Below are 27,302 nucleotides of genomic sequence, written 5' to 3' on the forward strand. Positions count from 1 at the left end.
CCAACGATGGCCACGTGACCAGTCCTTACTTTTTGACCCCTGATCCAATATCCAACATCCAACATCCAACATCATACTATCTTATTACTTACAGTACTTAGACTCGTATCCATTTCCAACACCCGACCTACCTAGGTACATAACAGCACGTCTTTTTGTTTCCATTACACGACCTGTACATCACCACTCGGACTCGCATTGACATTGAGCCTGACATAACAAAACATCTGAATTGTTCAGTCACTCATTGCCCACACCTCGCTAGTCCCATCATATCATATCATATCATATTATAATCATCTCCGTGATTAGACTTAAAAATGCCAGCCTCAGCCTCGCCACCACGACCTTTATCGAGTCGTAAACTCGATATTTTATACCTCGTCTTCTTCATGATACATATTCCTATCATTCTATGTAAGTCTAAATTGCGAGTTCTTTGCTTTTTTAAATGTCTGGGGAATTACTATCCATCCCCCTTTCCCTCTCCAATATCTCTCTCTAAACTAACCCTCACCCCCCTGCCACCTCCTAGTCGTCGACCTCGCATACTTCTACCCTCCGGCCTTAACCCCATCTATCTCGACCACACTACGAACATTCTACGTCGAGACATACGCCGATCGATTCTTCATTTCGCCTCCCGCGTGGTTCAAAGCATTTGGTGTTCTTGAGGGCGTGTATCACCTCCCCATCAGTATTTGGTTTCTCGGGGCGATTTGGAATGGTTAGTACCTACCTACCTACCTACTTGCGGACACAAAGGCCAGTGACTTGATGGCCTGATGAATACAATGAAATGATAGGTTTGCTAATGTTCCTCTTCCTCTTCTTCTGTATTCGAACAGATCACTCCCTCGTCCCGCTCCATCTCCTCATCTTTGGTCTTGAGACGGCGATTACCACGTTGACTTGTTTGATTGATACGGCCGAGTGGCATGCGTATAGTGAGGTGCAGAGAGGGAGGATTTATCAGTTGTATGCGCCGTATTTGGTTCTTGGTATGTGGATTGATTCGATATGGTTTCCGTCTTGTTGATTTTCCCGTCTTGGATTGGAATTTGTGTGAACGTGAGCTAACATGAGTACCTTTTTTTCCCTTGCCTCAAACAGCCTTGCTCATGGTCCTTGATGGTTTTATCAAGGTGAAACAACAGATTATGACGGGAGGTAGCTCCATCGCGGTTTCGACTGGTAAGAAGACGAAAGAATCTTGAAGTTTTCGACAAGGAATACAGGAGCAGCTGAGGAAGAAGAAGATCGGAGATCGAGGAATGACCAGAGAAAGACTTCCTTCAATTCCCTCACGTTACTGTGGGCGAGAACGATAGAAACATCACATCAAATCCAGACAAGATCCGCTGATATCAAAATTCTCTGCCTGGTTCTCTACATACAGTTCGACGGTCAATTATGCATGGTGACGGTAATGGAAAGTCCTGGACGCCATGCATTGCTCTGTGTATCCATTCCTCAGTCTGCCTCTCCATCCAAGCCTGTGGCGATCACGCTACTTCAGATTGTGGTGCTTCGCGAATCAAAACATTGCATCCAATGCCCCAATGGCTTGTCGATTGATTCCGACAGAGAAGGCTTTCCAATTAATACGTTCTTCAAAGTTGCCAATCTCGCCTCTCATTCCTCCGCGAGAGTCTGTCCCTCTCTCAGGCCCTCCACCTTCAACTCCTCACCCATTGCTCGTTGATAGATGTCCCTCACGTTCTCTGTGACAGTCTCAAAATGGCTAGAGGCATCGAAACTGTTGGAGATGAAAATATGGTCATTAACGCCGCTTTCAAGAGGTTGGTACAGGGGAATAGGTGGTCCTTGGAACTTCTCCTCGATTCGACCGAGTCGTTCCAAACCTGGTGCAAGTTCAAGGTGATGGTTGGCAGATGTTTCGGCAATGGTGGAGACGATGGCAATATAGTATCCTTTGGGGCACACATTGTGCGCCGAAGAAACAACCGCAATATAGATGTCGTGTTTTCGGCCAACTTGAGATTGTGGAATGATTAGCTGAAGAGAGTCGGCGTCGTTGGTCTTGTCGACGGGGTGGTTTAAGATGCAGATGGCTTTGAGAAGGTGACCGACCACTTGGACTTTCCCGGGGAAGTAAGAAGGATCGCCCAAGATCATTTTGGTTTTGGTCTCGAACTTCATGCCGTCGCCTTCTTCTCCTCGCTCTTTCATGGTAGCCTTGATGCCACTGATCTTTTTGCCATCATATAGAAATTCGTCTACCGAAGTGTTGAGCATGTAAGTCCCACCATAAATGGCGGAGAGACGGGCAAACCCTTGAGGCAGCTCGCCAAGACCGTAGAGGGGGTAGATGTAGGGAGACTTTCCGTATCGTGCCATCGAGTTGGCATACAGTCGGATCCGTTCGACCGTTTCTTTGGCTTGACCTGGCGTGTTGATGTATTCGTCTGTGGAATATAAAGCCATTGAGTGGCCGATAAAGTCTCTTGTGGTGGCCTCCAAACCAAACTTGTCATATACTTCTTTCATGCTGGCCCTGTTTATGTTGATGCCTACAACGGAATCAAAGTAAGTGCTTTGTCCAGAAGTTCCTCATAGGGTTTCACTGACCGCCGTGCGTAGCCGGATCCGAGTCTTCGAATGCACCAACCCATTCTAAGAATTTCTTTGCACGTCTCTTTTCAAAGAGTCCCATCAAAGGTGAACTGAGAGCTTCGGTCGCAGTAGAAGGGACTTTGGCGACGGTGGCGCGGGCTCCAGAACCCTGCTGGACGAAACTGCCGGCAATCTGCTTGAATTCGAGATAACGAGTCACATCGGTGGACACGAGGATGTTTGTGAGTTCGCCATTGGCCATCAATAGCTTTGGGACGAGATCAACGTTCCAGTCGTTGATTCTGCCATATTTTTTCCATGGTTCCTCGCCCTGTCGATAATTGCCGTATTTCTTGAAGAGCTATGGAGGAGGGGTTAGGATGTGGGGACAAGAAGGCGCAGGGACCGTAGTGGTTGGAGCGGGTGGTTCATCTTACAGCTTCGATGTTGACGGAGGCAGCTTCCCTGCAAGGATGTCAGCATGATCATGAGCATTTTGGATTGGGTGATTAATCGCATACCCCCCGTAGTGATCATTGCGGTCAATATGTAGGACTTTCTTGCCCTTGACTGATAAAACACTGGTTGGATAGTTAGGAGCAAGCCAGAGTGCATGTATATGCAGTATAGCTCACCCAGACAGCACACATTCCGTCAACCCTGCAGAGCATGTAAGTCAGAATGACGAGATATACAAACGGGGGCTGGGCAGCGGACCTGTGCCTAGGACAATAACATCGTACTCTGGAGCAATGTCGTCGGCCATGGTGGATGTAGATTGAAGGAGAGACTGTATATGGTATTAGATCTGGGTCAATGAGACTGTGGTACAGTATGCAGGCAAGATGTCAAGGATAAAAGGCGAATGTTGGGATTAGTGTTGAGACGAACTTGGGATAGAATCATGACATTGAAGTGTTCCCCATCACCGCCTTCCCCCGGCGGCTCCTCGCTCTTGCCTGTTGATCCTTCCCGAAGAGGTGAGGTCATATGCCAAGAACTCACTATACTATTAAAAGACTAGTGTGATATGACTCTCCTCGGCCCTTTGATCTTTGATACATACGGAGTACACGTGATACACCTGAAATCCTTCCATGGTTCTCATCCTCATTAAGCTCATGCTTCCTCGTCAACTATGATACTCCGTAAGACCTCCAGAAATCTTTGATCTAGTCTAAATGACATATTTCGCTTTCATGTTCATCTCAAGGCCACCAATCATTCAAATATTCGTGCCATATCATACAAGCATTTCATCAACCGTTTCACAAACTCGAGACGTGTCAGTAAGTGTTTGACCTGCTCGCGACTCGATAAGATGCACTCTGTCTGGGCCGGCGAATCCTAGCCAAGTACAGACAGACCAGGATCGCCACAGCCATTTGCTCTGCATGGGGAGTATTGAATTAATCTGTATTGGGCCATGTCATCTGTGATTCGTTCGTCGAATTCGTCATCATTCGCTTGGGCATCTGATTCTTTTCTTCTTCGTCGCGCTTGGAGTACGATTGCCTATCGATCATATGGCTCATCTTTGATCAAAAGGTGACCTTCTGGTTCGACAACCATTACTGGTCATGAATTGGCCAACAGCTTGGGTAGGCTTTCCAAACCAGCCATGAGCATGGAGACGATTGCAAAGGGCAGGTGGTCGATTTCGATATTAATGTGGAGTCGCATTCGGCAATCCCAGGACGTTAAAGTGGGATGAATCATCTCGATCGTCTGGGAAGGGGCCATGGGTCCATCTTCAGGAGCAACTGTCTCGATTGGATTCGTATTGTCTTCAGCAAGACCACATGTCTTCACATCATTGTCGAAGGCGACATTGTACTCGTTATGGTCATCGTATCTGGACGTTTAGGTGGTGGTCGATACTGCCTCCCTTCGAATCGAGTCATGTTGATTTCGCGAACTTCGCGCATATATGATATCTGATCTTCCTTGAATGCCCTTGTATGGTCCTTATACTCGTGAGGGTTGATCATTCGGTACAGCGCAGCTCCTCCAACTACCACAGCTGCTGCACCTAAGAGACAGAGAAGGATCACTGCCCAGGGGCTGAGTTCTGCCATTCTATGGCAGTTGGTGAATCAGGTGGCTAGGCGTAGGCTGCAGTTTTCGAACAAAAGAACGTGGTGGGAAGACTCGGGGGTTTTGCAAAGGGAGAAGACTAAACACCTACGGTCATATACATAACAGCCAGACCGGGAACGTGGATAGAAAGCATTCTGACAGTGGGGGCCTTGCGTCGTTCCATGCGGAGGTGGGTTTATTATTGTCTTACTCCGTATGTTCAATCAGACCCTATACGAGTCTTAGTCGGTCTAACTCGAGCGCATGGACGAGGGTCCTTGCCGAGACAGGAGTGAAGGCTGTCTCTTAATGTCTTAATCTTAGGGGTGCATCAGCCTCACAGACGCTTGACCAACATAACTTTGATGTACAATTCCCACTTGTGCCTGACGGACGCACTCCGTACGTAAATAGCTCCACTATTGGGTGCTCAGCCAACGCAGACACACACCAGAACTCACGACGCGTGAAGGTCCGGAGGGGCTGTGCTTAGGTTCCCTAATGTGAAGCCAGCGACTTGATTTGAAACTTCTGCAAAGAAACATAATCTAAGGTAATAAAGTTTATGCTCTGACAGCCGAACGAGCCGCTGTGATGTTGAATCGGATCGTCCTGTAGACCAGAAATCCACAAGGGGTTCCTCAGACTAAGAGTACTCCGTAATAGGAGCTGCCGTCTACGTATCACCATCGAACTAAACGACAAATAACTAGCAGGCTATCGGTTGATCGCTCGCATCACAGGGGTTAAGATCTTTAGTTTACCTGCCCACACTGTCGTGCTTGTCGAGAGAATGTGGTCTTCGCATATGGAAGAGTGGAGGTGTTGGTGGAGTAGAGACCTTTCCAGAACTCACAGACACATTATTGTGGATCAAGTTTCTCATGAACACAGACAAGGGCCACAGTTTTCAAGTGAAGCAAAAGGACGAACTGCATTTCCTGGATTATCGGTCGGGGACTTACCGTTGACACCAATTTTCAACCACCTGCATGCCGCCTCGGTGTCAGTACTCACGTCAAGTACCTGCGTTGCGTGACAGTAGAGAAAACCACAGCCAAGGGGCCTCGGGCCAACAAGCACATGAAGTTAGTGAAACAACTGTACTTAGGGACAGATCGGGTTGTTGCTAGATCTCGAATAGCGAAATAATTGTACGTAGGTATAGGTTTGGTAGGTTGTGATACTATGACTTGAGTCTCGCTAAAGCCACAATATCATGACAAAGCTCTCCGCGTCAATGGGATTGCTGTTACTATTTCTATCAGGGGGTTTCCGAGTCCTCTAGTCATGGACCGTCTTGTCACGTATCCAGATATGTTCACCCGAGTGTCAGGAAACAAGGAATTAATATTGTACAGGCAAAGATGACATTTGCCAAATCAAGGTCGAGGCTGTTCAATGGGTGCTTGATCGTATGAATCTTCAACCCATGATTCATTGTCCTCATCTTTCTCTCCGTCGCTGGAAAAGATCTCCTTCAGCGTCTCGTTGTGTAGCATCGTCTGCGCTTCTTCGAAAGCCATCTGTCGATCTGCAAGCACCTTTCGGATTCTGCTCATGGTTTTCTTGATCTGCAACGTCTCAATTAGCTTACATGCCAACGTGGAGTCGGTGACAAATATCAACAGTGCAAAGTTCATGATCAGATAACTTTCCAGTAAAATATTCTCATGGCTGCATGGTTTAAGCGTCCTTGCAGCAAACTCATATCGGCGAGTGAAAGGATGAGGTTCATCATTGTGAAGTTTAGGGATAGATTTCTCGAGGAACTGCTTACCTCTGCGATCCTCTCCTCGGCCTCAGCCTCGCCATACCCAGCCCTTCGGCGCACTCTCTCTCTTTCAAGTGTCAAGGTTTGATTCTTATGCTTGATGCAGACCCAGTAGAGCTTGTGTAAGTCTTCGAACGATTTTCGTGATAGCTCTTCCCGTGTCCAAGCACGACCTAAGTATCTGTTGTCAGCACGAAACACTGAGCGTTCGACCTGAATGACTGACCATGTTGGGCTGAGACATGTGGCTCAACCATCGACTTCTTGGTGCTGTCGAAGAATTGCCATAACCCATGGTTGGCTGTTCCTAGGTAGTCGGTCGGCTGAGCAACTCGCTCTCTAAATGCTGGTTCTGGCAACGCGAAATTCCATCGACCTTGTGTTGTCCGAGGTCCAGTCCGTCTGATAGCTGATTCGCCTCTTTTTTTATTGGCCTCACCGGACCTGCGGTTGCTTGAGGAGTGGGCGATTGAGGATGAGAAGGTTCTCGAGGATACCAGAGCTGGGAAAACAGTCTGGGTGGGCTTCAGGAAAGCTGGAGCGAGGAAGATTGGTATGCTGGAGACTTTGGCTGGGACCGCCGAGACGAACCGACCCGGTGCAGACATCTTGACGAAGCCTACAAACAGCTATGGGAAGATGAATGCTATACGCAGTAGAACTACTAAAGTCGAGAGTAATCCCAAACTCACATTTCAGAGATGAACGCCAAGCTTTTTAATAGAGACGCGGCTAACCTGCCATTTGTGGTTGGTTGATGGCTAGCCTAATTAGGAAACATCCAAACACGTCGACCACGATTGCGCTTTCCAATCGAGATATGAGGTGAACGTGTCAGGGCGACAGATTCTCGACATTGTGACCAATTGCCTGGAGAAAGTTGCACTGCGCATCTATCGGAGCGTGTGAGAGGCAAGATGAAGATCGTAGAACTTGTCATTGATGGGTAAGAACCTCCTATATCTGCTCACCAATGACCCCGACTGATCCTCGCAGCTTCAAGTCCTACAGCCAGCGCACTGTCATTTCAGGATGGGATCCTACCTTCAACGCGGTCACTGGACTCAATGGTTCGGGAAAATCCAACATCCTCGACTCGATCTGCTTTGTTCTCGGCATCACAAACATGTCTACCGTGCGAGCGCAAAATCTCCAAGATCTCATCTACAAACGTGGGCAGGCCGGTGTCACAAAGGCCAGCGTCACCATCGTCTTCGATAATGCCGACAAGCAGACCAGTCCTATAGGGTTCGAGGAGTATGCACAAATCAGCGTCACACGGCAAATTGTTATGGGCGGCACAAGCAAATATCTGATCAATGGACATCGTGCCCAACAAACCACCGTTCAAAACTTGTTCCAGAGCGTTGGCCTCAACATCAACAATCCAAACTTTATCATTATGCAGGGTCGTATCACAAAGGTTCTAAATATGAAAGCGGCCGAAATTCTCGCCATGATAGAAGAGGCCGCAGGGACACGGATGTTCGAGGATCGAAAGGAAAAGGCGCACAAAACTATGACCAAAAAAGAAATGAAGGTTTTGGAAATCGAGGGCTTGTTGAAAGAAGAAATCGAACCAAAACTTGACAAGCTGCGTGGCGAGAAGCGAGCGTGGCTTGACTATCAGAAGACGCAGAGTGAACTCGAACGCTTGACTCGAGTGGTGGTCGCTGCGGATTATGTTCGATCTGGAGAGAAGATGCGATCAGCCACCCAAGAACACGAGACGAAACGAGCCAAGGTTCAGCACCTGGAAGAAAATGCGGTCAAGCTGAAGCGCGAGATCGAAAACCTGGAAGAAGATGCGGAAAGAGTCAAATCAGTCCGTGAAAAGGAAATGCGGAAAGGAGGCCGCTTTCAAGAGCTCGAGAATAAGGTCAAGGAATACAGCCACGAACTTGTGCGTCTTGCCACAGTTCTTGATCTGAAGCAGTCCAGCATTGCTGAAGAAGAGCAAAGAAAGAAAGACGTCGCCAAGAACGTCAAGGCCCTAAAGGCGCAGGTGGGCGATAAGAGAAAGGCATTTGAGAACCTTCAGTCAAGATGGAACAGTGCCAAATCAGAGTCCGACTCACAAAACGCAGAGGTGGAGAAGAAGGAAGAGCTCTTGTCTACACTACAGACCGGAGTGGCGTCGCGCGAAGGTCAGGAAAGTGGCTATCAAGGTCAACTTCAAGAAGCTCGAAATCGCATGACATCGGCTGGCACTGAACAAGAGCAAGCCAAACTGAAAATTTCACATCTCGAGAAACGCATCAAGGAAGACGAGCCCAGGGCCAAGAAAGCCCGAGAGCAGAACGCGGGTTTACTCAGCGGACTCGAGACCCTGCGAAAGCAAGCGCAAAAGCTCGAGAGTGACTTGCAGAAGCTTGGATTTGAGCCGGGGCGTGAAGAAGCGATGCGTGAACGAGAGTCGACCTTACACAAAGACATTCGTCGCCTGAGACAACAAGTGGACGAGTTGAAGCGGAAAGTGGCAAATGTTGACTTTCACTTCAGCGACCCTTCGCCAAACTTTGACCGCTCCAAAGTCAAAGGTCTTGTTGCACAACTTTTCACCTTGGATAGAGAAAAGGCCAACGCCGGAACGGCTTTGGAGATTTGTGCAGGAGGACGGCTGTACAATGTCGTTGTTGACACTGCCGAAACTGGTACGCAGCTGCTGCAGAACGGGAAGCTCAAGAAGCGAGTCACCATCATTCCTCTTAACAAAATCTCCGCCTTCAAAGCGTCCGCGGAGAAAGTCGGGGCTGCTCAGCGAATAGCCCCTGGTAAGGTCGACCTTGCCTTATCACTCATCGGCTATGAACATGAAGTTTCTGCAGCGATGGATTATGTCTTTGGAACCACGTTGATCTGTCAAGATGCCGAAACTGCCAAACGGGTCACATTTGATCCGTCGGTTCGATTGAAGAGTGTGACCCTTGAGGGCGATGTCTATGATCCCTCAGGGACACTTTCCGGAGGTAGTTCGCCCAACTCAAGCGGTGTCCTGGTTATACTGGGCAAGCTCAACGAAGTGACTCGAGAGCTGCAGAGGCATGAGGCAGAGTTGGCACAGCTGCAGGACACGATGAAGAGCGAACAGGCCAAGCTTGCTAGCATCAAGTCTGTCAAGCACGAGTTGGATCTCAAGTCGCACGAGATTAAGCTCACCGAAGAGCAGATCTCGGGCAATTCCTCATCCTCGATTATTCAAGCGATTGAAGAGATGAGGGCATCAATTGCCCAGCTCAAAGAGGACATGGTCAATGCCAAAGCTCGTCAAGCCGAGGCAGCTAAAGATGTTCAACGGATCGAGAAAGACATGGAGGACTTCAGCAAGAACAAAGACAGCAAACTGAAGGAGCTTGAGAAGGCTCTGGCGGAGCTCAAGAAATCCCTCAGCAAGACGAGTGCTTCGATCAAGACGCTACAGAAAGAGGTCCAAGACGCCCGGATAGACTGTGAACAAGCAGAGAGCGATCTCAGTACAGCTGAAGAGCAAGTCGTTGAGGTGGATTCCTCCATTGCTGGACAAAAGGACGAAATGCAACAACTTCGAGAGGAAGAGGCAACAGTCAAGACGAATCACGACGTGGCTCAAGCGGAACTTGCTGATGAACAAGCGAAATTGACCGGCTTTGATGACGAATTGCGAGAACTAGAAAAAGCAAAATCGCGTAAAACGAAGCAGGTACAAGAGGAATCCCTGGAAGCACAAAAGCTCGGTCACGCCGTGGAGAAAGCGCAAAAGGACGCACAAGCAGCCGCGCAATTAGTATCAGCTCTGGAGAAAGAACACGACTGGATTGAAGACAACAAAGACCAATTTGGGCGAGCAGGAACACCATATGACTTCCAAGGCAAGAACCTGGCCGAGTCAAGAGCGACATTAAAGAACGTGACGGAGCGTTTCCAGGGCATGAAGAAGAAGATCAACCCCAAAGTCATGCCCATGATCGATAGTGTCGAGAAAAAGGAAACAAGCCTGAAAAACATGTTGCGGACGGTGGTACGTGACAAGAAGAAGATTGAAGAGACGATTGTGACACTGGACGAGTACAAGAAAGAGGCGCTCCTCAAGACATGGAGGCAGGTGACAGCCGACTTTGGCCAGATTTTCTCGGATCTCTTGCCGGGGAACAACACTGCCAAACTGGTACCGCTGGACGACAACATCGATCGCATCCAAGAAGGGTTGGAAGTCAAAGTATGTCTGGGCAAGGTGTGGAAACAGAGTCTGACTGAACTGTCGGGTGGACAAAGGTATGTCTCCCATTTGTTTCTACCGTTATATTCTCCCTCTCTCCCTCTCTCCCTCTCTCTCTCCCTTGCCTAATATTATCATATCATCCACTCCCACGTCCAATTCCAATTCCAGAAACCAACTAACCTCCTTGCCACCCACACAGATCTCTCATCGCACTATCCCTAATCCTCGCCCTCTTACAATTCAAACCCGCGCCTATGTACATTCTCGACGAAGTAGACGCGGCCTTGGATCTATCACATACGCAAAACATTGGCCGAATCATCAAAACACGGTTCAAGGGATCGCAATTCATTGTCGTCAGTTTGAAGGACGGTATGTTTCAGAACGCCAATAAAGTGTTCCGTACGCGCTTCAGTGAAGGTACCAGTGTGGTTAGTGTCATGACGCCAGGGGAATTGAAGGGATGATCTCTTGGAGAGAGAGACAGAGAGAGGCTCGTGAAGTTTTATGCTCATGTTTGGGTTATAATGGCTGATGGATAACTGCACTTTTGGGAGCGGCATTGATCTATATCCTAGAATGGGTTGGGATCAGGTTTGATGGGACGAATTGGGTTAAGGAGGTGTCGAGGCGTCAAGATGACTTCTGATGAAGGTTGTCATGATTTCAGAGCATAGCATTGTGAGTGGAGTTTAAGGATGCTCTACGACATGTCGGATGGAAAGGCTGGCTCGGGTGAGCTAGGAATGATTGATGTCCATGATTGAATGCATTTCGTGTTGGGTCTTTGGTGTTGATATCTCAGTTCATTACACATATACTCAAGAAGAAGAGAATGGTTGAATGTTGGCGAATGAAGCTACTAGGAACAAGTCTGGCAAACATATCATTTCATTCTATCTGCCTGTTTGTTTTGTCTATCCGTTGATGGATGGCCGTCACGTGACGTGATGTGATATAAGAAATGAAAAGCGTAAGATACATACAGGGAGACTTTGTCGGGTCCAGTCGAGTCGAGGTCAATCTACCCGAGTGAATTATCTGGAACCAGACTTTCATCTCTCAGTCATGTCTGACGACATCGTCCAAGGCCTCAGCAAAGTATTTCACATTGTGGGTGTTGAGACCAGCCATGCTGATACGACCGTTCTTGGTCATATAGACATGCCATTTCTCGCGAATAGCCAGGACTTGTTTCTCGGTGATGCCAGTGAAACTGAACATGCCGATTTGACTGGTGATGTGTTCCCAGTTTCCTGGGGTACCCAGTCTATCGAGCTCGGCTTTGAGGGCTTTTCGTTGTTGGATGATGCGACCGGACATGGTCTTCAGGTCTTCCTCCCACTCGGCGAAGAGGGCTGGGTCGTTCAGAACCAGACTGGCAATACGGGCGCCATAGGCTGGAGGGTTTGAGATCTCTGAACGTTGGAGAATGGCGAGTTGAGAGGCGACTCGTTTGGTGATGTCCTGAGCCTTATCGCCAGGGCCAGCGACAAAGTGGAAGGCACCTGCTCGTTCACCATAGAGACCAAAGTTCTTTGCGAACGACTGGGCGATGATCAATTCGAAGCCTTGCTCCACGAAGTAACGGATGGCCCAGTTATCCTGTGCGAGATTTCCCGAAGCGAAACCCTGGTATGCGCAATCGAAAAAGGGGAAGAGATTGCGTTCTCGGACAACTTGGGCGATTTGTTTCCATTCTTCTGGCGCCGGGTCAACACCAGTGGGATTATGGGCGCAGGCATGTAGGAGGACTATTGAACCTTCCTTGGCGGAGGACAAGGTGGAGAGGAGTCCCTGGCAGTCAAGGCCTTTGGTCTTTGCGGAGAAGTATGGGTAATTGGCGATTGGCAGGTGGACGTTGGTGAAGATCTGGTTGTGGTTGGCCCATGTGGGTGATGAGAGGTAGATAGTGGGAGTAGGTTTGGGCAGGAACTTGGAGAGGAACAGGCCACCCAGATGGACAGCGCCAGTGCCTGAGACGGTTTGTAATGAAGTGACCTATGAGGGTAGCATGTCAGTGAAGGTCAGGCGACGGGTGCAGGTTTCATACTCGTCCTTCCTTGATGGCGGGGCTATCTGAACCCAAGATCAACTTTTGGGCGGCGGCAGTGAACTCGGCGAGACCAGCGATGGGAAGATACTCGTGGTTCAAGTTGGGATCATTGCGAAGAAGGTCATCAGCCTGTGAGATGAGTGTCAGTGAGAGTAGCGAGTTGTCAGGAGATGATAGAATCGAGAGAAGTGGTATGACTGCAGGGAGAAAGATGCAAGTCGGTCAGAGGGATCACCCACCTTCTTGACCACGGGCAACACCCAGGGTTTCGCGTTGTTGTCACGATAGGCACCAATACCCAGATCGACTTTCTTGTCAGAAGTATCTTTTCGATAGGCAGCCATCAATCCGAAGAGAGGATCCTCAGGGGCTTGAGGAACAACATCCTCGGTGAAGATGGTGTCGGCGACGGAAGAACCCATGGTGTGACGTTGAATCTGAGTCAAACGGGCAGCCGTGTGTGATGGGGAAGATGAATGGACCGAGTTAGAGGAAGATGAGGAGGGAGACGATCGAAGGGAGGAGGAGGAAGATGGCTTTGGCGGTGAGGATGAGGACATGTCGAAAGACGAATGTTACGATTTTGTTTTTTGAGACTGGCCCGAATAGACAAGAGCGACTGCAGACTGCGCGAGTCAAGCGGGCGTGACTGATTTGCGCAAGTGTAGCAGGCCTGGACGTGTGGAGGAACGGAAGTGTGACTCGTTATGCAGGGTTCTTTAGCTGACGTCCCTAAGCCCGATCGAATTTCACCATCAAGGTTGAATCTTTTATCCGAAGAGCCGGTCAAGTTAAGAGGTTATTTGAGTATTGAATAATTATTAAGAGAATTGAATCGGAAGAAGATATATCCTTCCAAGAATCTACCTATAGCTAGAGAACCCTTGCATCATTTCACATGAACCGAATTCCCATCTGGATGTTCACCACGAGAACTTGGAAGTTCCGAGGTAAAAATGACTCCGAAGAAATATCGAGCAATTGAGCACCAAGCATGGGCGGGTGGATTGGTGGGTTGGTGGGTTGGTGGGTTACCTGGAAGTCGGGGTGATGGCCCCGAGGTGCCTGGGGGCGGCGCCTGGGGATGCCCCTCGGCCCCTCGTGCTACGCTAAGCCTCTGCCTGGCTTCCCGGTGGATCGCGTGTGAATCACTGGGGATTTCTGCTTACGGGGTCGGAACCTCCTTTAACCATCCGGCCTTCAATTGGTCCGTCGACTCGCCCGTGACATTATCGCTATATTGGGGCCCGAGGGATCTTACTTACCTAACTTAGTACTTAGCTCCCCAGCTTTGTCGCCTAACCTCACCCGCGCCACGGTTCATCCTGGATCGAGCTCTTTAATAAGGAGCGGCTAAGCTTCGGCAAGAAATCCTCTATGAGAGATTAGTGTCCTTGTCGTCGTTTCATCATCCCTATGCATGGAAAGAGCAACATATAGTACGAGATAGCTTCATTGTATCTCCAGAAGCACTATAGCAGCGTCAGGTCCTATGATATATCTCAAATGACCAGGTCCCAAACCACCAGAAAAGAGCACAGCCCAACGGTGGCATAAAACACCAGTCTCGCAGTGCTGGCCCTCTCACTCGCCCGTTGAAGCTCTTTGTTACCTTTGCGCACATTCTCATCTGTCGACGCAGCATCTTCCACCAACTGTCCGATCATCTCTCCCTGAACACTTAGATGACCGACCAGAGTTTGCTGTAGACTCCCAATTTCCATCAGGCTCTTCTCCACCTGTGTCACTTTGGCCAATTGATCATTAAAATGTTCAAAGATGCCCCGGTTCTCCTCTTCGAATAACTGCAGTTGCTCTGGAGTTAGCTCTTGCTCTCCACCTTGTGACGGGTCAAGAGCTGGATTATATTTGTCGTGTCCACGGAGATCCCGATTGCCCTGTCCTGTAAACTCCAGACTGCTTTTTACTCCCTTGTTCCTAGGGTCGTGAAGAATGCTCATCTGTTTATCTCGTTCTCGGTTCAGCCTCTGCTCCACCATCTCTTGCTGCACATTCAACGATTCTTTCAAACGGTTGCTCAGGTACCATAGCACCCCATCCCGGAATGTCTTCTGTGTCTTGACTTTTCCCTCCTCTGTGATCTGTTCGTCTGATTTCCCAGCGTCTGGCGTGTCGCCCTCTCCCGCTGCCCATCGCCAAATTGCCGAGTTTGGCTTTCCATATTTCTTCTCTAGAATCTTGGTCGATGTATCGTGCTGAATGTCAACAGCGCGGGAAATGTTTGTAATTTGACTATTAATTTCTCGGAGGACTGATGATGTCTCCCCATCGATCGCTTCTCGTTGTGTGTCTGTGAGGTGCTCTGGAACTGGGCCAGTTGGTACCAATGCCGACTTGATGGACTGTGGACGTCGAGATGGTCGGGGAGCCGGGGCGCTAGAAAGGTATGGTGTGCGAATAGCTCGAAGGTACGAAAGCAGGGTGGTAATCGATCGATTCTAGTAAAACACCACGTGAGACCTTGATAATTTCCTGAGAGCCGGGAACCACCCTACAATCTGATATGCCTCCTTCAAAAAAGAGTCGAGGACTGCGGTCGACGAGTATTCATCACCAGCGAGTGGTTTCGCAGAGTGTCGTTCGATCAGAATGGTGGAAAGCTGCGCCGACAAATCCGCCATTCTCTCAGACGCCAGTGGCTGTAACCGACCATGTACAAAAGGACAATGTCGACAGTCGCAGCCACTTGGATATGCCTCAAGTCAAATGTTGGAACTAAACTTGAGTCGCGGCAATATGTGGCCAGATATTGCAATATCGGAGTTGTAGTCCGCACGAAGTGATACGGAGGAGCATAAAGTTGGACATCTGCATATCAAACTCCCTTTTCTATTTCAGCCTTAGAAATGAGTAGGCATGTTCATTGACTCTCATTTCTATATTCATATCAGACATTATGTACTGTGTTGATAGCATTTACATCATGTGTCCGTTTTCCTTTACCGCAACCCAAACGCAACAATGGATAGGTGAGAGCCTAGGGAAGCTCAAGGCATTTTCCAACTAAGAGATGGCCCAATCCACTGTCGGCTCAAGCAACGCTGAGCCAATCACCAAATCGAAGGTTCGTTTTACAAATGGCTAATTAAATGATCAGGCCTGGGTTGTAGAGTGATTTTTATTTGTGCCTCTAGGGGTCATTGCAACACCATTGGCTAGAGTCACAATGTGTTGTGGAAATGTACCTAGGTGGCCTCGTCTGGAGTTTTCTAAGTCCAGACAGGCTATCAGATTGCCCTCGCAGATACAACGAACACCATATGGGCTGCACTGCCATTTGAAACCGACTCGTACGTGTAGCCAGTCCTGGTATCAGATGGGACTTGATTGAATGACAATGCCAAAAGCCTCGTACCAGGCAATATCTGTTTCCATCGGGGTCTCCTAGATGCTGTGCACGTCCGAGGACAGAAACCAGTTTACTCGAAATGAATAAGATCTCACCGGCTCCAGGAAAACCTCAACTGCCTTCTCCAACCTTCAGCGGAGCTCCGTGCCTGGGCTTGTCAAGCCAAACGTCGATTTCAGTCTTTGTCTCGACCATGATCGCTCTCACCTAGAATGCCAGACACCCGAGAACAGGTCTAGTCTTTCTTCATTTATCCTCGCCAAGATCACGGAGATTGCAAACATGAACATAAGGTATCCCTGTGCTCCTCAGCCTCGCCAAGCCTGGGAAGCGCTGTTCCACAGGTCAGTATGGTCCCGATGAACCCCCGGATGCTTATATGCCGACCTCCAAATGGCCACGAATATGAGGGAGGTAATGGTCAGTTGCCACAGAGAAGCTTGACCCACTGATTCTGAGAATCATTGTCAGAGCCTGTTGAGTCAGAAAGACACTTTGCTTAACCCCGGCCAAGAAGTAATACGTGGTCGATGCAAGGCTAGGTCACGTGTATTGGGGGGCGACCGGGGCAAAATCGGCTCACCTCCACATCACGGGCCACTAAGGAAGTATGTCTGAGATGGACGTCGGCTTTAGCAGCATCACAATCGACAAGCTGAAAGCGTTGAAGGCTGTCCTCTCAGCAGCGTTTCTTGGGTTGTGGACACCAGACAGCCCCTCATCATTGGAACAATTTTCCTGGAGGGTCGGATTTAGCAGGGTTCTGACGTTGTGGGGAAGCCCCAATACATACTCGACCAGTACGACCCAGCTTATATGATCCCTTCAGCATTTCCCGATATTCCCGTCGAGCATTATCCATCTCTCACCGGCTCAGGCCACGGAAAAAAGTGACCCACGGGGAATGCAACAAGCAACACGTGATACATCCAACCATCGCTGGCTGTGTATCATACAGCTACAGGAGCAATCATGACGGCGGAAGCTCGCCGTTCTTCACAAACAGAGTCTCCAGATCAGTCCACCGCGGCGCCCTCGTACAAGAGACGGCGGATCGCTCTAGCATGCACGTCGTGCAGAAATCGCAAGTCTCGTTGCAATGGAGTCAAACCCGCTTGCAGCCTTTGCGTTGAGCTAGGTTTCGAATGCATTTACCAACAACCAGCTGCTGCAAACGGCGTCAATACCACCGTCCCACAGCAGAATTCTAGTGGATATGATGAGAGACTCCGTGCCATTGAAGATACACTGCGCCTTCTGGTAGATCAGAATGAACCATCTGGACCCAAGCGAAGAGAATCCTACTTTCGTCGCGCCGAGGTCCTAGAGCAGGTCGAGCAGCAGCAGCAGCAGCGCCAGGTGACGGTCAACTCTGATGAGGATGTTGCGATCCTGGATGAAGATGACGATCAGCCTGCGAATGCTGGGGAAGACTCAGTCGACGGCATGGCCGCCATCACTGACCCAGAAGACAGAGAATCGCGATTCTTCGGCCCCTCATCCAATATTACCTTCTTACGCCATATCTCAGACGCCACTTCAACCACCTTAAAGGCTATAGGTCAATCGCGAACCTCAGAACCACCACTCGGACAGTCCCTTGTCTCAAGAGCCGCCTCGCCTGTCACGACATTGCTATCAGAAAAAAGCCCTGCCGTAAGAAGTCAGTATGTCAATATCAGATCTCTTCCGTCTGAATCTCGAGCACTCCATCTCATTCAACTATTCTTCTCCGACACTGGAATGCTCTTTCCATACATTCATGAGCAAGAAATCCTTCGAACATACTCCACCGCTCGGCGGAATCGCTTCGTTTCTGTGAGCCGGTCCTGGCTTTGCCTCCTAAATGTTATCTTTGCATTCGCCACCTATATCAGTGCCAGACCAGATCAGCCTGCGGAGAAGAATGCAGCAGAGTCAGAAGTTTTCATGGAAAGGGCACAAGCGCTTGCAGATGAGATTGAGTTGAAGTCAGCCAATCTGGAGAGTGGTAAGTCACAGCATCATGGATGGCCAAGCAGTGGCTGACAATGATAAGTGCAATGTTTCCTGTTGATGGCGCAGTATCGTCAAGGTACCCAGAGATCCGACAAGGCATGGATTCTTCACGGGAAAGCGGTGCGTGCCGCGCTACAGCTGGGCCTCCAATCCCGGTCGACCTTGGCCGGATTCAGTCCTGTCGAAGCAGAGATAAGGAAGAGAACGTGGTTTGCTTGCATGATACTCGATAGGTGGGCTTTATGAATATCGCATTCGGTGAGACGTCGCACTGACAGTGCGTTACAGGACTTTAAGCATGACCTTTGGCCGTCCCGCCACAATTCCAAATTCATACATGACCTTGGATCTACCTATCAACCAAAGCCTCGACAAGATCGCTATGGCTGCGCCTGCATCAGCTGGCCATAACGGGATTGAATCACCAGATACCGTTTGTCTCTTCACTGCAACCATGTATGTCTGAACCTGCCGTCTTCTGAAACATGACACTGACGTATTCAAGACAATTATACTACATCCTTGAAGATATAATGACCCAGTTGTATGGTTCAAACGTCGATACTGATCCACAGTTGACTATGCCTGTCATGTTGGAACGAACGCTATTGCTGGAACAGCGCATGGCAGAATGGAAGCGAAATCTACCGTACCAGCTACAGCGGAAACCATGGGTTGAGATCGCACCTGGCACAGTGGGTTCACCTGCAAGGGATCCAATCTCGGATCGACTCAGTGTGATCATCACACTACGATATCTCAACACACGTATCTTATTGCACCGACCGGTCCTGAGCACCTTTCTGCAGAGGAGGGCTCGACTCAGAGCAGATGGGGGAGCATTTGACGACGAGGACCATTTCTTCCGTGACCTTGGAGAACGGAGCATCAAAGCCTGTGAGCAGTCGGCTTCTGAGATTGTCGAGATTGTGCAAAGGACCAGTCGGCCTCCGGCTCTACTAGGTGCATGGTGGTTTTCGGCATACTACAGTGAGTATTATTGATGACACGTTTTGGAACGGTTGCTAATGGTGAGGAAGCATTCAATGCCGCACTCGTGATATTCAGCTGCATCTTGTTGGAAATCACTACTACCAACCGATGGACAGCCTCGGGACCTACCATCACGGTGGCTGAGCTGCTGGACACAGGCAGGATCATCGACATGATCACACACCTGCGGAGAGCCGCCGAGACACTACAACGATTTGGCGAGGGCATGAGATCTGCCAAACGGATCCGCAAAACATTGTTGAAACTGGTGCACATCTGCATGAATCTGGCGCAGAGTAACAACGAACAAGGAGCTGCCATATTATCAGCCCTATCAAGCAATTATGACGCCGAGATGGCCCAGCTACAGCAACAGATTGGTCTTGATCTTGCCAATTCAGGTGGAGGCATGGTACAAGGACCGATGATCACAGGGGATGGAATGATGTTGCCTCCTACGACGATGGACCCCTTTGCGACGTACGATGTTGGAATGCATCAGTACTGGTCTGAAAACACGATGGATTTGTTCAACGATTTGGTCGGTGTAGAAAGCGGATTGACGTCCCTCATGGCAGGTTAGACTATGAGTGTGGACATCTCCAGGGCAATCTAATGGCTAGGAAAAGTGACGTATATGCCTTTCTAGCTACTTTATAAAAAGTTCATGTATATCAACTGCTGCAATAAGCTATAGCAACAGTCTCTATGAACTAAATCCGGATGGCCCCTTTTGCGCAATCCGAACCACCGGAATGGCGCAAGATACTTAGACAAGAACATCACTGAATCAGTGTGGAGAGAATCTGGCTGAGGCTTTCCGTTCTATCCCCGGATCGGCTCCTGCCCTCACAACCCCCTCCAATGCCTCCTTCCCCTTATGGAACCGCACAACATGTGATTCGACTTTATTATCCCAACATTCTCGACTTCTTGCAATTCTAACAGAGCATTGGAACAATTTAGAACGTTGTTTACAAGGGCAAATCTCGTCAAAAATGGTCACATACGCCTGGAAGCGGCTCATCAGGTTCGAGTCCACCGACGGACGCACGCTGAGGGGCGAGCCGATCGTACCATCGGACGACTTTGACATTGGTACTGTCACGGAGAAAGATGGTTTGAAGGCCAAAGTCATCATTGGCGACGACATTTTCGACACGACAGGCAAGACTTTTGTCACAAATGAGGTCGTCGATGTCAAGAGGGTACTCGGACCGGTGGCGGCATCAGAGGTACCAATCCTGAGATGCGTGGGTTTGAATTATGCCAAGCACAGTGAGTCTCATTGTTGACAGAGGAGAGACGATGATTGTTCGGGGATCTGTTGTCTGTCACGATGAGACATGGCGCTGACACAAGGCACGTTTAGTCAAGGAAGCCGGGAGACAGCCACCACCATTTCCCTTCATCTTCTTCAAGCCAAATACGACCGTCATCGACCACGAGGCGTCGATAGTGATACCTAAGATCGCCCAGGACGATCAGGCAGATTATGAGGGTGAACTGGTTTGTGAAATCATTCCTTCAGCATGGCTCCTATACTAACAACTGCCTCTAGTGCATCGTCATTGGCAAAGACGCCAAGGATGTATCAGTGGACGAAGCACTCGAGTATGTCGGAGGATACACCGCTGGCAACGACGTCTCTTCACGAAAACTCCAGCGTAACGTCGAACTTGCTGGTCGAGTCCCTCAATGGGGATTCTCCAAGGGATTCGACACCTTTGCACCTTTGGGACCAGTACTTGTCTCGCCAGAAATCATCCCAGACCCGACAAAGCTGCATCTCAAGACTATCGTGGACGGTGAAGTCAGACAGGACGAGGGTGTTTCCGACTTACTGTTCGATTGTAAATACATCATCTCCTACTTGAGTCAGGGAACAACTTTGCAGAAGGGAAGCGTCATCATGACGGGAACGCCTGGAGGTAAGTGATCTTGTTTGATCCGACGTCTATGCTATAGGAATGTTGCATGGCTAACATTGCAATTCTTCGTGCACAGGTGTTGGCTCTGGTTTCAACCCAACGAAATACTTGAAGCCAGGTCAGGTTGTGGACGTGAATATCTCCAAGATTGGGACGCTACGAAACCCGGTTATCTATGCTTAGAGGATTCCGATCTCAGAAAATCCGCTGGTGTTTGTATATACCGGTTGGATAGTGCGTAAAACTGCATCGAGAAGAACTTTTGTCAAGACATTACGATAGAGAATCCAGTCCAGTAAAATGTTCTTTGGATAATGTCATACCTATTGCCCTGATCCATTGTAAATCCTGTCAGACAAAATGATTTTGACCATAACTCTTCGAACACTACCCCACTTCTGATTCCGTCAGACACGTCTATCAAATTCTTCAGCCTTCTCATGAATATCTTTCATTTATATTCCACGAATAGAACCAACTGCCACCTTCGCAACCCCGATATGGAAACAATGTCACAGAACCAGTTGTAAATAGGTGTTCATATCCGAACCATAATGTCTTTCTCATTTGGCTTCAGCGGCGACGACATCGAGGACGACGGCGAGGATGGACTTGTGGACGACATGTCCAAGCATCAGATCTCAGAGCACGCAACATCCAATGTTATCGCCACGCTTCAGCCCAAGAAGCATGCTTTGCAAGAAATGGTGAGTTTTAAACCTGTCTCCGAATGACCTGCCCCACAACATATTTCATGTTTGCTGGACAAACTTACCCCTCTCTCTGTGCTGGATCCGAAAGAAGAGCATTAGATCATTTGGTGGGAGGACCATGACATGAATGACTTTCTCAGCCTCCTTCATGCAAACCAATGGCACATGTGTTTCTCTTCATGAATGAGCATAAGCATGTGAATTTCTAACATACCCTTTCCCATAACTAGCTTCTCTCCATCCCATCTCAACTCTCATACAACACACTGAGAATACCAATACCACTCCCACCATCCTCAGCAACATCGGCATCAACCTCAACCTCAACACCATACATCTCTTCTCATCATGATAAGACCTCCCATTCATCACCTTCAATCCTCCGACGATCACTATTCGACATACGAGCACAACTCATGGCCGAAGCCGACATGGACCTGACCAACACTGAACCAACATCCCCATCGAATTCAACATGGACGACAAACCTCCTCTCCGGCCTTGAAAACGGCGATTTGACATCAGGAATCTACGAAGGTGGATTCAAGACCTGGGAATGTGCACTAGATTTAGCCGGTCTATGTTCAAGACTAGATATCTCCATAGAAGGGGGTTTGAACATCATCGAACTCGGTGCAGGAAGTGCCATCCCGTCGTTGGTCGTATTACAATCGATGCTAGCGATGGCACGGACGATAGACTCAAACAAGAAGGATGCGGCCGCGGCGCTTTCGCTCACTCTGTGCGACTACAACGAAGACGTTTTGAGATTAGCTACCGCGCCGAATTTGTTGCTGAACTATGCGCAGCAATGTCAGTTGGTTGATTCACTCTCTCCACCGACGTCGTCATCGTCGTCGTCGTCTTCGACGATTGCACAAGGCCAAGATCCCCTCGACGAAGGAGACCTCGACATGGACGACCTTGGCGAAGACTACATCTCTAGAGTTGAGACCGGTCTTAGAGATCGAAACATCTCGATCGACTTTATCTCGGGTGGATGGGGTCCGGAGTTTGTGGATCTGATCCTACCACCTCCCTCGACATCGACATCGACATCGACATCAACATCAGCCACCCCTCCATCGCCTTGCAGGAATCTACTGATTCTAGCCTCTGAGACCATTTATTCACCTTCTGCAACGGCGATTTTCGCTGATACTGTTATTCGTCTGCTGCGTCGGCATCGTGAATTATATCCGACGGGAAGTGCAAGAGCTTGGATTGCAGCGAAAAAAGTGTATTTTGGTGTCGGTGGTGGAGTTGATGATTTTAAGGATCAGGTTCAGAGTCTGGGTGGATGTGTTGCGGGTTTGACGGAGACGAGTGATACGGGCGTCGGGCGTGTGATTATCGAAGTTACGGTTGTAGAAGATTGAGCACCATGTCACATGTAGAGCATCATGGAATCCAAGTGATATATCTATCATTTTGTGGGATTCAAAGACACTTTCTTCCCGTCATATTAAATCATAAATTCCACACGCTCGATTGATCATTCATTCTATGTATTGCTTGATCTGGACGTCTCGACGCCATCAGTGCTCGGTGATGCTGTGCCAGTCATGTCATGTCACGACGGGCGATGCACCTACTTGCCTGACGGCAGCTCCGACGACTCTACGAAGAAGGAAAACCTAGAATACATATGCGCAATTTTGTCGGCATTGAACGGAAAACCAGTTCATACCGTCCAAACACCCGCGAGAACCTTTAGCAATATCAACTTGCGTCAGATAGCCACCCATGCACCCAAAGACCACACGCGGCATTGCTTGTCTAGCCACGGTTGCGCTGGCTAGGAGGCACGTACTTGCCGGTGGTTGAGGTTGTGGTTGGAGTAGGTCTTCTGGGGGCATCATCGCCGCTGGGAGGTCCTGGAGACCTGGCGTTGTCCCGAGAGTTGCTACGTCCTTCTCTCAGATGTGCCGGGACGTACTTGCCACCAGCGCCGCCAGCGCCGCCAGCGTTGGCTGGTGAGGTGGAGGCGTTGCGAACGGGCAGATCGCGAGGAGGCGCTTCACCACTGCGTGAGCCGGCACCCTCCCGCAAGTGAGGTGGAAGATACCCGCCAGGGCGACGTGGAGCTTGGGCTGGCTCTGGAGCTGGAGCTGGTGAGGCTTCCGGTGTGGCTGAAGATGATGCACCGCTGGCTGCTCCAGCATCTTTGGCAGCCATGCGGTCTCGCCAGCCACCGCCACCAGTCTTTCCAGCGAGAGCAAGACGAGGGGCAGTGCGTCCTTCTTGAGAGTCGGATCGGCTGTCCATGAATGGCGCTTCAGGTCGTCGTGTTGGGACCGGCCCGACGTCTCTTCGTGCGGCTCTTCTGGCTGCGGCTTCTTCTTCTCGTGCCATTTGCTTCTTGGCTGCCTCATCCCGCTCTGCTCGTTCGGCTTCGAGTCTCTGTCGTCGTTCCTCGGCAGCCCTCTTCCTCTCCTCTTCGAGTCGTGCCTTTTCTTCTTCCTCTCGTTGACGTCTCTCTTCTTCTTCACGGACACGTCGTTCCTCTTCCTCTGCGGCAGCACGCTGGCGGGCTTGCTCCTCATGGTAGGATCGAATACGCTTCCGCTTCTCTTCTTCGAACTCTCGCTCGGCTCGCTTTCGAAGTCGCTCAAACTCCGTGGCGCGTCGTTCTGTAATCTGGCCCTTGAAGGTGTCATAGGTTTTCACAAGTCGACTGAGACGATGCTTGAGAGCAAGACCTTCCTTGTGTTTGATCTGTGCCTCTTTGAGGGTGTGCGCGGTAGCCGCTTCGTAAGCTTTGATGTCGGCTTGTCGCTGCTTCTCGTAATCTTCGGTCTCGTATTTGAGTTCCTCCCGACGGAATGCTCGCTCGAGATGGTCGATTCGCTTGGCTGTCACACGAATCTTGTTGTCTTTTTCATTTTTGTCTTTCTCGAGTTGAGTGAGCTTGAGCATTCGAATGGCGTTCGAGTCGAGTTCATCAATGTTGAGCTCGTCCAAATCGATCTTCAAGCCACCCTTCAGCTCTTCCAACTGCTTCTCCATTTCTTGTCGACGGATGCGAGCCTGCTCATCCTTAAGACGTTTGATTTCACGGGCTTTGGTCTCATCTCGCAGACGCTGGGACTCGGCTTCAGCTTGCTGTTGGGCACGAATGCGACGACGGGTTTCCTCCTCTCGTTGTCGTTTCGAGAGTGCCTCGCTGAAGGCTTCTTTCTTCTTCTCGATGACGATTCGTCTTCTCAGAAGATCCTCGTGTTCCTGAGCAATGCCTGCCTCTGCACGAGCCAAGGCAGATTCTCTCGAAGCCAGGCGGGACTGGATGTATGAGGAGTCAACGTACATTGCAGTGACGTGGAGGGTCTTTGCAAGCCGTGTCAATTGAGATCGTGCGATTTCTGCAGGAGTGTTTTGAAGTCTCTGTACCGAGCCCGCATCGGTATCGGCGGAGCCAGTCGGCAAGACCTTGGTGGAGGAGAAAACATCGGAGTCGAAAGCCAGGATGCCTGAAACATGATCAAGGCGGATGGCAAGATCGCCCTTCTTGCAGCCATTCATGATAAACTTCTCGATCGCAGCCGGGCTCACCTCGAAAGGAGCGGGGAACTGAGCGAGTTTCGTGACAAATTTAAGGTCGACTGATTCATAGACTTGGGAGAGTTGCTGAAACAGTCGTGTAAGAATGACTTGTTGAAGGGGAAGCACATATTTCTCCATCTCAGGGTCGGCCCCAATCTTGGCTAGAATGGGCGAAATCTTTTTGCAGATTGAGAGTGGATGAAAGTCAACTTCGAGGATGTTGTAGAGATCTCTGATCTCTGGGCGGACTCTCTTGAGAAGACCTTTGCTGAGTGCATCCTTGAAGAGACCTGCTCTTGTTGGTGCAGTTTGCATGCTGAGGAGGTTGGTCAATCGCTGATTCTTATTCTTGCGAGCCTCATCAACATCAACAAGCGCGCCACGAGATCGAGATGTGCTGATGACGGGAATGGCCAAAGCAGAGAGTAGGACGAATGAAGCAGCTTTGGTCAGGCTTTCCTCACTGACTGCAGGATTGTCTCGCTTTGTACCTTGGCCGGCTGCCAGGGTGGCAGAAGATTGGCGGAGAAGGTTGTAGTACTTGTTGTAGGCGGCGGCATGGAAGAGGAAGTTGTCACTAACCAAGAAAATCTTGGTGAGTTTCTCGTAATAGTTTGCCATCATGATGTTCTTTGCAGGACGTTTGGACAGCGTCAAGAGCATGTGGATATCTTCAACACTGCGGAAGGCTTCTTGCCAAAGCTCGAGTTCGTCCGCAACATTGAGCTGTCGGAAGCGGGTGTCGAGGTGGCGCTGCAGAGTGTCTGGTTCGTTGAGGTTGATGGCATGCATCTGAGAAGAGTATTTCGCAGCATTCTGAACATGATTTCGGAGCAGTTCGCAGAGACGTCGAAATTCGGTCTTTCTGGTGTACTTGAGGCAGAAGTCAAAGGCTTGATGCGCTGTGCTCTGGTACATGACTTCCAGACGAGCATTGTTCTTGAGGATTTCGAGGACTGTGCGATATGTTTCCCACAGAAACTTCAACCAGGGTGTCACAATTGCTCGATCAGTGCGATCCTTGGACTGTTCTCCAGAGACAGTAGCCAGGAGAATGGTTTCTGGGGTTTCGGTGGCTTCGAGATCTTCGATGTTGAGGTTGGTGGAAGTTGCAGCGGCAGTTTCGATTGAAGATTGAACCTGATCGGCCTTTTCCTGCGCTTCTTGGACCTTTTGCTCGGCGAGTTCGATGAATTTTTTCAAGACCAACTGGAAAAGCCAGGTTAGCGATTGAAATGGCAGTCAAGGGCCAGAGACGCCAACAACATACCTCGATGGTTCCAACATTCGTGTTCTGCGCAATGTTCTTGTATTGATAGAGTCCATCCTTGGCCGATTTGCCCTTTCTGAGATCAACAGACAACTCGACGAAGAGAAGCATAACCGGCTCGAGAGAGGCAATAGGACTATTGCGGGAGCGCTTGGAGGTGACATGTTCGTGAAGGACATTGAGAGCGGCTGGTGATTGACCGACGGCGATGAGTTCTTGTGCTCGCTAGAGATGAGTCGTCAGTACTGAGAACGCAGGCAGACTCGAACACAGGGGAACACAGGAAGAGAATTTGGCTTACTCTGAGCACATTCTCAGGGCGGATATGCGGTGGAGGAGGCATCTTGAACGATCTGATCAGGACGTCAAGATGGCAGAGATGATCAATTTAATGATCCCTCGAGACTTTGATATAGTCTGTCCTAGGAATATGAAATTCAATAATTTGCCTAGTGACGACGTGATCAGGCGTGGTGGACAGTGTGAGGTTTGCAATTCTTAGGGTCTTGGCAACTAAGTTTGTGGTGTGGTACGGCCACACGTGCGTTTGGGCTCAGAACTCTCGCCGCTTTGACTTTCCGATCGGAAAACTAGAGTCACGTGATGAAGCTAGACGTGCTAGGCCGACTAAAGGTCGTTGGTCCGAGTCTCACTGGCAGATCTAGCCTCTAGGCCAGTTGCACTTCGGCAATGGCAGCGTTCCTATTCGGGTTGGGCCTCGCGGTATTGCTGGTAGTGCCCGGGGAGAGAACCCAAATGCCAGTAGTTTCTCCCCAAAGCACCCTAAATGTCTTAACTAT

At 49.6% G+C, this 27,302-nt stretch overlaps 10 protein-coding genes across 10 annotated transcripts; 5 read left to right on the forward strand and 5 right to left on the reverse strand.

The window, feature by feature from the left end:
- The first annotated feature begins 83 nt into the window (after window positions 1–83).
- PV10_07230 (uncharacterized protein) lies at window positions 84–1,411 on the forward strand. Its single transcript, XM_016372104.1, has 4 exons — window positions 84–417; window positions 536–727; window positions 849–1,001; window positions 1,114–1,411. The coding sequence occupies exons 1-4, from the start codon at window positions 321–323 to the stop codon at window positions 1,215–1,217; spliced, it is 546 nt and encodes a 181-aa protein (XP_016221436.1). The 5' UTR covers window positions 84–320; the 3' UTR covers window positions 1,218–1,411.
- PV10_07231 (uncharacterized protein) lies at window positions 1,343–3,498 on the reverse strand. Its single transcript, XM_016372105.1, has 6 exons — window positions 3,295–3,498; window positions 3,213–3,237; window positions 3,099–3,158; window positions 3,015–3,042; window positions 2,593–2,938; window positions 1,343–2,534 (listed from the first exon to the last, which is right to left on the reverse strand). Exons 1-6 carry the CDS (start codon window positions 3,341–3,343, stop codon window positions 1,636–1,638), a joined length of 1,407 nt encoding a protein of 468 aa, XP_016221437.1. The 5' UTR covers window positions 3,344–3,498; the 3' UTR covers window positions 1,343–1,635.
- A 2,277-nt stretch (window positions 3,499–5,775) lies between these two features.
- Window positions 5,776–7,092, reverse strand: PV10_07232 (uncharacterized protein). The gene is made up of 3 exons (XM_016372106.1): window positions 6,657–7,092; window positions 6,437–6,603; window positions 5,776–6,230 (listed from the first exon to the last, which is right to left on the reverse strand). Exons 1-3 carry the CDS (start codon window positions 7,036–7,038, stop codon window positions 6,039–6,041), a joined length of 741 nt encoding a protein of 246 aa, XP_016221438.1. The 5' UTR covers window positions 7,039–7,092; the 3' UTR covers window positions 5,776–6,038.
- A 181-nt stretch (window positions 7,093–7,273) lies between these two features.
- On the forward strand, window positions 7,274–11,491 carry PV10_07233 (uncharacterized protein). The gene is made up of 3 exons (XM_016372107.1): window positions 7,274–7,376; window positions 7,427–10,681; window positions 10,828–11,491. The coding sequence occupies exons 1-3, from the start codon at window positions 7,348–7,350 to the stop codon at window positions 11,093–11,095; spliced, it is 3,552 nt and encodes a 1,183-aa protein (XP_016221439.1). The 5' UTR covers window positions 7,274–7,347; the 3' UTR covers window positions 11,096–11,491.
- PV10_07234 (uncharacterized protein) lies at window positions 11,489–13,483 on the reverse strand. Its single transcript, XM_016372108.1, has 3 exons — window positions 12,924–13,483; window positions 12,682–12,813; window positions 11,489–12,629 (listed from the first exon to the last, which is right to left on the reverse strand). Exons 1-3 carry the CDS (start codon window positions 13,242–13,244, stop codon window positions 11,691–11,693), a joined length of 1,392 nt encoding a protein of 463 aa, XP_016221440.1. The 5' UTR covers window positions 13,245–13,483; the 3' UTR covers window positions 11,489–11,690.
- A 607-nt stretch (window positions 13,484–14,090) lies between these two features.
- Window positions 14,091–15,398, reverse strand: PV10_07235 (uncharacterized protein). The gene is made up of 2 exons (XM_016372109.1): window positions 15,201–15,398; window positions 14,091–15,143 (listed from the first exon to the last, which is right to left on the reverse strand). The coding sequence occupies exons 1-2, from the start codon at window positions 15,324–15,326 to the stop codon at window positions 14,187–14,189; spliced, it is 1,083 nt and encodes a 360-aa protein (XP_016221441.1). The 5' UTR covers window positions 15,327–15,398; the 3' UTR covers window positions 14,091–14,186.
- Window positions 15,399–17,026: 1,628 nt separating this feature from the next.
- Window positions 17,027–19,628, forward strand: PV10_07236 (uncharacterized protein; the record flags this gene model as incomplete). Its single annotated transcript, XM_016372110.1, has 5 exons — window positions 17,027–18,044; window positions 18,093–18,285; window positions 18,341–18,508; window positions 18,558–19,042; window positions 19,093–19,628. 5 exons carry the CDS (start codon window positions 17,027–17,029, stop codon window positions 19,626–19,628), a joined length of 2,400 nt encoding a protein of 799 aa, XP_016221442.1.
- A 323-nt stretch (window positions 19,629–19,951) lies between these two features.
- On the forward strand, window positions 19,952–21,309 carry PV10_07237 (uncharacterized protein). The gene is made up of 4 exons (XM_016372111.1): window positions 19,952–20,323; window positions 20,418–20,554; window positions 20,607–20,976; window positions 21,053–21,309. The coding sequence occupies exons 1-4, from the start codon at window positions 20,044–20,046 to the stop codon at window positions 21,157–21,159; spliced, it is 894 nt and encodes a 297-aa protein (XP_016221443.1). The 5' UTR covers window positions 19,952–20,043; the 3' UTR covers window positions 21,160–21,309.
- Window positions 21,310–21,530: 221 nt separating this feature from the next.
- On the forward strand, window positions 21,531–23,109 carry PV10_07238 (uncharacterized protein; the record flags this gene model as incomplete). Its single annotated transcript, XM_016372112.1, has 2 exons — window positions 21,531–21,683; window positions 21,920–23,109. 2 exons carry the CDS (start codon window positions 21,531–21,533, stop codon window positions 23,066–23,068), a joined length of 1,302 nt encoding a protein of 433 aa, XP_016221444.1. The 3' UTR covers window positions 23,069–23,109.
- Window positions 23,110–23,146: 37 nt separating this feature from the next.
- On the reverse strand, window positions 23,147–26,975 carry PV10_07239 (uncharacterized protein). The gene is made up of 3 exons (XM_016372113.1): window positions 26,804–26,975; window positions 26,503–26,727; window positions 23,147–26,441 (listed from the first exon to the last, which is right to left on the reverse strand). The coding sequence occupies exons 1-3, from the start codon at window positions 26,843–26,845 to the stop codon at window positions 23,469–23,471; spliced, it is 3,240 nt and encodes a 1,079-aa protein (XP_016221445.1). The 5' UTR covers window positions 26,846–26,975; the 3' UTR covers window positions 23,147–23,468.
- Between the last annotated feature and the right edge of the window lie 327 nt (window positions 26,976–27,302).

Source organism: Exophiala mesophila (genome assembly GCF_000836275.1).
Source record: "Exophiala mesophila strain CBS 40295 unplaced genomic scaffold supercont1.5, whole genome shotgun sequence".
Classification (NCBI taxonomy): domain Eukaryota; kingdom Fungi; phylum Ascomycota; class Eurotiomycetes; order Chaetothyriales; family Herpotrichiellaceae; genus Exophiala; species Exophiala mesophila.